Source organism: Acanthopagrus latus, chromosome 8, assembly GCF_904848185.1.
Source record: "Acanthopagrus latus isolate v.2019 chromosome 8, fAcaLat1.1, whole genome shotgun sequence".
Lineage (NCBI taxonomy): Eukaryota > Metazoa > Chordata > Actinopteri > Spariformes > Sparidae > Acanthopagrus > Acanthopagrus latus.
Genome location: NC_051046.1, coordinates 3,158,292 through 3,167,505, shown reverse-complemented (window position 1 = coordinate 3,167,505; position 9,214 = coordinate 3,158,292). Strand labels below are relative to the sequence as shown.

General features: G+C 41.6%; 2 protein-coding genes across 3 annotated transcripts; both read left to right on the top strand.

The window, feature by feature from the left end:
• The first annotated feature begins 70 nt into the window (after window positions 1-70).
• ccdc77 (coiled-coil domain containing 77) lies at window positions 71-4,386 on the top strand. Its single transcript, XM_037106375.1, has 12 exons — window positions 71-243; window positions 924-971; window positions 1,367-1,553; window positions 1,652-1,794; window positions 1,950-2,046; window positions 2,309-2,399; window positions 2,535-2,623; window positions 2,784-2,932; window positions 3,058-3,319; window positions 3,513-3,638; window positions 3,744-3,896; window positions 4,103-4,386. The coding sequence occupies exons 1-12, from the start codon at window positions 86-88 to the stop codon at window positions 4,247-4,249; spliced, it is 1,650 nt and encodes a 549-aa protein (XP_036962270.1). The 5' UTR covers window positions 71-85; the 3' UTR covers window positions 4,250-4,386.
• An 810-nt stretch (window positions 4,387-5,196) lies between these two features.
• On the top strand, window positions 5,197-9,167 carry LOC119024011 (haloacid dehalogenase-like hydrolase domain-containing 5). 2 transcript variants are annotated; one of them, XM_037106377.1, is made up of 8 exons: window positions 5,197-5,558; window positions 5,905-6,108; window positions 6,201-6,313; window positions 6,733-6,826; window positions 6,908-6,941; window positions 7,047-7,221; window positions 7,338-7,526; window positions 7,786-9,167. In XM_037106377.1, exons 1-8 carry the CDS (start codon window positions 5,448-5,450, stop codon window positions 8,207-8,209), a joined length of 1,344 nt encoding a protein of 447 aa, XP_036962272.1. In that variant the 5' UTR covers window positions 5,197-5,447; the 3' UTR covers window positions 8,210-9,167. The 2 variants fall into 2 exon arrangements, with proteins under 2 accessions (XP_036962272.1, XP_036962271.1); XM_037106376.1 differs by having other exon boundaries at window positions 5,872-6,108.
• The last annotated feature ends 47 nt before the right edge of the window (window positions 9,168-9,214 follow it).

Here is a 9,214-nt window from a genome sequence, read left to right as displayed (position 1 = left end):
AAAAAACCTCTCTCACTTTCATTTATCTCAACTGCCACAAAGTTAACATGATAAATTATGTTGTTATTGGCTTGTTAATTGTTTCATGAACCCTCCACTACTCGCAGTAGCGCATCCTGCCGCTAGGTGGCAGAATAACACGCTTCCAGCTTCCCACGAAGAAGAAGAAGAGGCGTCAACTTCCGGGTTTTTAAACAGCTTGCTAGCAACGAACATCACAACTTCTGCTGCGACCGAAGAGCTGTGAGTGTTGACTGTGACTGTGTGTTAAATATATAAGTTTGTCACCGGAGAGAAATACACTGAAAATGAATTGTTGTACTTGTATATGCTGACTTTATGTTCGCTAAATCTGAAGTTTCTCCATCAGTAAATCTTTAAGTTATATCATGAAAGACAGGCAAACGTTTTTTTTTTGTTTTTTTGTTTTTTTGCTGTACAACCAAACATGACATGCTCGTTTTGATTCCCTCATTAAGTTATGTTGATTTTAACAAATCTGGCTGAGCTGAGTTGTCTTCCAGGTGATTAATATGTGTCCGAAGCGTTAAAATGTAAAATATAAACTCCTAAACACAAACGTCCAGCTCCCCCTGGCGTCCAGCCCCAAGTATCTTATTATATGTGTGTATTTAACAACATACAGTGTTAGCTCACCTGTACAGACCTTTAAACACATGTCACAACACTTATTCATTGTTAATATTCAAATTCCGGCCTGAAGGTTTTTAAAATTATTAGATTATATGATTATAGACATGTAAAACTTCACATCACTGACTTGTAAATATTTTAGAAAGACGATCTAGACTGTTACAGTGAGAAGAAATAAAGTGTGATGATGACAGTGGTCTTGGATGTAACCTGTAAGCTGTTCTCTTCAACACTGATGAAGCCACTAATTTTGTCACTTTTCTTTTCAGTGTTTTGTCTGGGATGGGATCCCCAACAAAAGATGCAACGCCACACAGGTGAGACACACCTGAGGACACACATTTCTTTGTGGTTCAGCAGCTGTAGCACAGAACGTGTCCATTGTGAGAGAGGAGGGGTGTAATGATTTTAACTGTAATCCTCCTTATTGATGCTCAGGCTTATTTTATCAGTCTGGTCTCCCACTGTTTAAGTCTTATCCTACATGGATTTGGTCTTACTCTTTAAGTAGGTTTAAGTGCCTGGCTAGTCATTCATTTAATTTCTTTCCACTTATAAAATTTGGAGCTTACTTGTACTGAACAAGCACAGGCAAAAATGTCATGTTATCATATTAAAGTTACAGCAGACAATATAGTTAAGTGGTTAGAGCAAACACATTATCACCATTATGTATTCTTTATCTTAATGTAAGATGCGTTTATCCCCACAGAACCAACACGCGTACCCCTGGTCGAGAAACTGACTCCCCTCTTCCCCCTATCCATGAGCGGCTCGGGTACCTGCGTCCCTCCAGGGAGCTGCTGGAGTACTACAGAAAGAAGATCGCCCAGTTTGACGGGGAACATGAGGAGCTGCTGCAGATGCTAGAGAAGTACAAAGGCATCACAGATGACCAGGTGAGACACAGCCATGAGTCTGACGCTGCTTTTCATCTACGCCACAGTTTATTCACCTGTTCTAACATGTCTCCTCTCCGTCCTGGATATCTTTCCAGCATAAACTGCAGTGGGAGGTTCGCCAGCGCGAGGGGGAGATTGCGGAGCTGCAGAACGCTCTGAGTGACATGCAGGTCTACCTTTTCCAAGAGAGAGAACAGTCTCTGCGGCTGTACGCAGAAAATGACAGGTTAAAGATCAGGTAGGTGCACATTGATTATGAAAACATAAGACCACATACAGACTGTTCTTTACAGAGATCAACCTTATAGTCTAAACACGTGTGTGAGTGTGCAGTTATTCTTACCTAGCACTTCTGTGCATAAAAATATCTATACACCAATCATTGTTGTGCAGAGAATTGGAGGACAGGAAGAAAATCCAGCATCTTCTGGCCCTGGTGGGTCCTGATGCAGGAGAGATCACATACTTCCACCGGGAACCTCCTCACAAGGTGCAAGTTTAATTCATCACGTAAACATGTTTAGCCCTGACTGCTGCTCAAAGTGATGACACAGTTTCTTAAATTAAAGGTTTGCATGCATGCATTAGTGACTGAGTCATGTTTTTTAGTTTCAGTAAAATTAAAACAGATATGGATTACTTTATTCATTGCATTTCTTTTTAGTGAATTAATCTGTATTGGCAAAGGGGCCTTCAAGAAAATGAGGTTGAAAATGTTTTTAAGAAATTCTATATGTGACGTCGTATTTCAGGTGACTGTCTCACAGAGGAACGTTGAGTCTACACTGGATGACAATCTCAATCTGAGGCCAACAAAGTTAAAGCCAGCTGCGACCAGGAAAGGTTGGAAAATATTTTTACAAATACCTTTTCCTGATGTAATATTTAAAGTTTGCCTACAGGTTAAGAGAGATGTGAATGTGATTAGTTAACTCGTCATAGACTGTTTACATTTTGATTTCATGTCTGTTTGAGCAGAGAGTGGCAGGAGAACAAAATCAGTAGACGGAGTAAATGGAGAGAGTCTGGAACAATACAAGAGCGATAACCAGACATTGCTGCTCCAGGTACGTCTAATTGGTGTTCACTTTCTGAATGCAGTCAGATTGGATTTATGTTCTATCATCTGTCAGAAACGCATCTTCAGTCAATACTAGCATTTCTCCTGTCGCCATGATTTTGGCCATGAGATGACTAAGCTTTTATTTTTGTGGCTCTTGTGTTCAGGTGGAGGCCCTGCAGGCTCAGATGGAGGAACAAACCCGTCTGGCCAAAGAGCAGGTAGAGTCTCTGCTGGAGGATCGACGGATCAAAACAGAAGAGGCTCAGGCTCAACAGCGCAGAGATCAGGAGCGAATCACTGCACTCAATGACAAGTGGGTCGCTGTTTTTAGTTGTTCAATCCTAATGGACAACCTACAACTGAGACCAGCTAATTTCAACACTTTTTTCATGTTGGCACAATCTCTGACTTTCACTTCCTCTCTTATTTTACACTAAGGCTCCAGCGAACCCAGAACCTGTTGTATGGGAGCACCAAAGATTTCCTACAGCTAAAGTTTGAAACACGGGCTCATGAGAAAAGCTGGATGGCGGAGAAGGACCGGCTGCTGCGGGATCTGGACTCCTGCCACAACCGTCTGAGGAAGGCTGGTCCTGCCGGCACAGAGCCGGGCCGAACGTGGCAGCCCAGCAGCAGCACAGCGCTGCTCCTTTCTAAGCCTCAGCCAGAGTTTCAACAAACAAATAAGGAGGAGCTAAAGGTAAAAGGGTTATTTTTTATATCTAAAAGAAAAAAACATTTACATAGATCTTAAAGAAACCAGTGTTGTAAAATACTGTTAAAAACAAAAACAAAAACAACCATATGATATATATAATATCAAATCTCATTTTGCTTTGGGGTGTTTTCTGCAGTTTTTTAATGAACCTTTCTAAATGACTCTGTTTCATCAGGCATTGCAGGAGGATCTGAAGCAAGCCCACCGTCTGGCAGAGATGTACAGGGAGCAGTGTATCACTCTGGAGACAGAACTGTCACAAATCAGAGAAGAAGGGGACGTGGGCAGGGAAATCTTTAAGGTAACACTGTTGTACTGGTGCTTGGGTCTATAAAATCATCATACACTTTCATCATCCAGTTTTGTTGTCATTGTTATTTTGGACTGAATAAACCTTTGTGCACAGGAGCGTTCAGACAAAATGGCCAAGCGTCTTCAGCTGATGACTCAGCGTTACGAGGCGCTGGAGAAGAGGAGGGCCATGGAGGTGGAGGGCTTCAAGACGGACCTGAAACAACTCAGACAGAAATTCAAAGATGTAGAAAAACAACTCATCAAGGTTAAAAAAAAACAATGTGTCTATCAATGTCTTTTCCCCAATATAGTTTTCTTGAATATAAGAAAATTATATGTTGTCGTTGCTACAACACATTTTTCTTAAACTTTCATGTCTTTTTGAAATAATTTCTTCAGCTTTTCATACTGCTGATATGATAGTTAACATTAAAACTGTTTCACCTGGTGTCTATGTGTCTGCCACTTCAGGCTACTCTGAATATTGGGCCCAACCAGGACTTAGCCATCCTGCATGAGGTACGTCAAACCAACGCCAGAACAAAGAAGGTCCAGGGTGAGCTGATGACGCTGAAGGCAAAAATCTACGGGCTGGAAAATGAGCTGCGATTTAGTTGAGGACTGGACTGTGATGACAATCTGTTTAATACATGAAATGTTTGTGCCACTGTGTGTACTGAAACTTAGACTGAATGTTATTTCTATTTTGTACTTTGGACTAATAAAAATGATTTGCTTCAAGGTTTTTAAATGAATTATCACCAATGATTATTTTACAGAATGAATTTGCAACCAGCAATAGGCTTTTTCACAGCAGACGTTTTGATTTGTTATTGTTGGCAAAGCTCAGGTGTTACTAACACATGATGGCTCAGATCTGTTCAGGATATGACAGTGTTAGTTATGTTTATTTTTTACACCTGTGCTAAATGCTAAGAAATACAGACTCTTAGCACTGCATGTCAAATATTTATAGAAGCTACTGTTTGTGGAGAAGCTACACAGCAAACAAAATTACTGTAATGTAATTATTCTTGTATTATGATGATTATTATGTAATGAAAGTAGAATTAGTAGTAGAATTATTAGAAGTAGATTACAGAATAGTACATGTGTACAACTTGCATATTATATATGACAAAGAGACTATTTCATATTTTGTTTATTTTCCTTATTTGAATGTATAATTTCCCAAACTGTAGGTTAGCCACTACACATTCAGATAACCGGAAAGGAATAAGATCATAGAAAACAAAGACATTCAAAGAGAAACTAATTAATTGGTAAGTCAAATAAATCAAATAATTGATATAGGACTTTATATTTAAATATCTAAAATCATGATGGGGGAGTGTAAACAGACAAGAAATTATTACAAAACGTAAAGTTTTAAAAATAAGGAATAATATAAATTTTTTAAAGATTTAAAAAAAAAAATGTAAATAAACAGAAAGATTTGTTGTCACATTGTATAACGAAACACATCTTTAAGTTTCATTTCTACTGAACACTTCTGCGTTTCCGGTAAACAACATGACGTAGTAAAATACCTGCCAGTTGTCTCGCACGCATGCGCAGTCGTTGTCATCGGCGTGCGCGGCGCCGCTCAGTGTGTTGGATGATGGCAGCCACACAGCCGCAGGAGCGGATAGTTGAGTATTGACTCTCGCCGTCCTGAGACACCATGACCCACTTCTTCTGTCGTCAGAGCAGCTCGGTGGACAGTTACTGTTAGTTCGGCTGAAGCTAGCTCGGCTCCGTCCGCCATTGTGTTCTTGTTTACCCGCCGGTTGAACACAAACACACACAGAGTGAAATGCAGAGGATAAGTCCTGTGAGAAGTGGCTGGCAGCTGCTGAAATCCTGCTGTGAAGGAGCAGCCAAACAAGTAAACACCTCGACTCCGACCTCACGAAACTACAGCCATGTAAGTAGAATGCTTTACTCAGACTTGTATGGTGAAGGTGAAGGTGAAACTTTGGTCTTTTAGCAGCTGTCTGTTGTGTTTAACTGCCATTTCAACGTCGAAGAGGGGGGGAGACAGTAAGCTAATCACTGCTCACACACACGAATAAAACGGTGAAGCTCTACAAATTTACAATCACAGTTGTTACTATTATCTCCTCCATCTCTCTGTGGGGACAAAGTCTCCCTCAGTCCAACAGTGAGTAACACAGATTATGAGTGAAGTTAATGATAATGTTTTTATTATTCTACATGCTCCATCTTTGTGTCCTCAGCTCCCTTCTCCTCCTCCTCCTCCTGCCCCTCAGGGCCACAAGTCCTTCGGGCTCCTCTTCGACATCGATGGGGTGCTGGTGCGGGGCAGGACACCCATCCCTGAGGCCAAGCAGTGCTTCAGGAACCTGGTTGATGGCAACGGGAGATACAAGGTGCCCGTGGTGTTCGTCACCAACGCTGGGAACTGCATGAGGCAGACCAAAGCTGAGCATCTGTCCCATCTGCTGGACGTGGAGGTAAACTGAACATCGTTATTCATTTTTACTGCTCTCAGCTTTCTTTGTTCTGTGTTTTTTAAGTGTTTTTCTCTGCACCGTCTTTATCTCAGGTGTCTCCAGACCAGGTGATGCTGTCCCACAGTCCTTTGCGAATGTTTACCCAGTTCCATAAAAAGCGCGTGCTGGTGTCTGGGCAGGGTCCCGTGGAGGAGGTCGCTCACAAGTATCCTTGTTTTTTTGGATTTAAGTCTGGTCTGGTTTCTGGACTCCCGCTCGATGTTGACCTTTTTAAAAGTGTGCGTGTTCTGTGTATTCAGTGCATTTTTGTTCACGTTCCACTTTGTTATCAGTGTTTAATCTTTGTACCCTTTGTTCCCTGTGCTGCCTGACTGTCTCAGTGAGGTCGTTTAAAAGATTTCCTGATCCAGGGTTTTCTTTTTAGGAAATGTTTGGAGTTTTTACTTCCCCCATGTTAATCCAAGTCACCATGTGGATATTTGAAAGCTTCTTTTCCCATATTAACCTAGTGGTTGATGCAGGAAACACATCATAGAAGACCATTACAAAGTCCAAACAGTAGTATTGAAATCATGCGTGTGTTTTGTGGCTCAACCATATTTTACTTTAACACACAAATTTCAGCCTGGGCTTTCAGGATGTCGTCACCATAGATATGCTCAGAGAAGCATATCCTCTTCTCGATGTCGTAGACCACAACAGAAGGCCCAAAGATAGTGTAAGTTCTATTTCTTTGGCTGGTTTATGTTCAGATACAGATGAGTTATACATCTTACAAACTGTGTATAATGTCTTACAGATTCCACCTTCCAAAGGCTTACGGCCAATCGATGGTATGTTTCCACACACACTCAACATTGGAGGAAAAAGTGAAATGCCTACAAATTTAATAACCATTTTTAAAAAAAAAGGCCTTCTTTACCTGCTTCTTCCTGCAGCTGTCATCTTATTCGGCGAGCCAATCAGATGGGAGACCAACCTCCAGCTCATCGTTGACATACTCCTGACAAACGGAAACCCAGATAATTCCTGGAGTTCGATGCAGTACCCTCACATCCCGGTCCTGGCCTGTAACATGGACCTGCTGTGGATGGCCGAGGCCAAGAATCCCAGGTACAGTATGTGTTGGTGTCTTACTGAAATGAATGTCAAACACTGAGATTATCATTATTATTAAAAGTTTTGATTGTCATTACAGTGCTATTATACCAAATGTTCCTGTCTCTTAGGTTTGGACACGGTATGTTCCTGGTGTGCCTGGAGAGCCTGTACAAGAAGGTCACAGGCTACGATCTGAAGTACGAGGCTCTGATCGGTAAACCCAGTGTGGTGACTTATAACTACGCTGAGCTGCTGGTCAGACAGCAGGCGGAGCGACTTGGCTGGACCACACCTGTGAAGAGGCTGTATGCTATAGGGTGAGTGACTCAGTCTGCTCGAGCACAGATCCACATTTAACCCGTGGAAATCATGTTTATTATTTTAACTAGAAACTATATTGAGCTCTTAAATGTGGTCGAGTGGAAGCATAATGTAGCATGTATATCATTTCCAAATATCGCCCTCCTTGATTAACAATAAATGTAGATCAGCCGACGTAAAACTCTGTCTAACACCAAAGTTTTAATGTGAACTTAAAAGATCCTTTCAATGTGTTTTCATTGTCTCTTTTTATAGTGATAACCCCATGGCTGACATATATGGCGCCAACCTCTACAACCGCTACCTCCAGGCTTCTCGCCACACGAAGGCCCAGATGCAGGCTAAGAGTGGCGGAGGAGGTGCAGACTCCCTGGCAGAAACCGTCGACGACGTCCCTAAAATGACATCAGCAGAACTAGGCGGTGCGTCAAGCACGTACGGGGCGGAGGAGGACCTCCCCGAGGGCTGCAGCTCCATCCTGGTGTGCACAGGAGTGTACAGCCGGGACCAGCAGGAGCTGCCGACAGACACGACGCAGACCGTCACCGAGCAGCGCATCTTCCACGGCCACAGGGACTTTCGCTTCGACCCCAGCCTCACGCAGCCGTCCGTCATTGTGCAGGATGTGAAGGAAGCAGTGGAGCTGGTGTTTGAGCAGGAAGGCTGGCCCCTGCATTAGGACGAGCCGGATCATGTCACATCTCATAACTGTCGAGTTAACAGCTATTATCTGCAGGTAGAAGAAGTTTTGTAGGTGTATTTTTCTCTAATCTACGCTCCTGATTATCGCAGGGGAGATGTAGCTGTTACTGTGGCTAGTTCTTAGAAAATTAAGTGCCATACAACCCACAGCGAAAAGCAACAGTATAGGTTTTAACACTAAATATAAGAAAGTTACACACATTTTAAGTCAGCCATGTATCGTAGTGTGTCAATAACTGTCAATTCTTTGTGTAGTTGTCACAACACACATACCAGCATTTCTAGTAACTCTACCTACTGTATATGAAGAGTTTATCTGCAAAAACAGATTAAAGCCATTCTTAAAATTACCGCCAGATTTAATGATTTTCTTTTTAAGTTTTAAAAAAAGCAGTTTAAGAAAAGTAGAAACATTTTAGATATCTTATAGAAACCACACAAGAACAGTTTGATATTCCCTTGCGTGTACAAATTCACTGTTTTTGCAAATTAACTCTTCATATACAATATATGACAAACATTACTGTCGAGCTAAAGTTTAATTTCACGCTTTGCACAAAACTCTACTGAACTGGATCACCTTGCCTTTCCAAACCCCCCTCTCCCCTCCAGCAGGTCTTAACTGGACCAGTTCTTGCTCTTGTTTGTTTTTACTGCTGTCATATTTCAGGCTGATTTGTTTTTAAGATTGGGCAAATGTGTAACCACTAATGCTGAGAAGATTAAATTGCCGGGTTTCACTTTAGTACCTCGCCAGTTTGGATTTTAGCCACATTTTAAGAGTAATCTTATTCAGTACTTTGTGTGAAATTACCAGTCGAGGTGAAAAAGGTGCTATTTTTATTAAGTGGTTTTAGTTGTGAAAATCATATTATTCATGTGACGAGAGTCTGTATTGGAGGTTTTTATGGGAGAAATAAAAAAGTAAAGCTGCAGTGAAAGTTTCATAAAGTGCTGTTTTGTTTAACTATGAATGATTTGC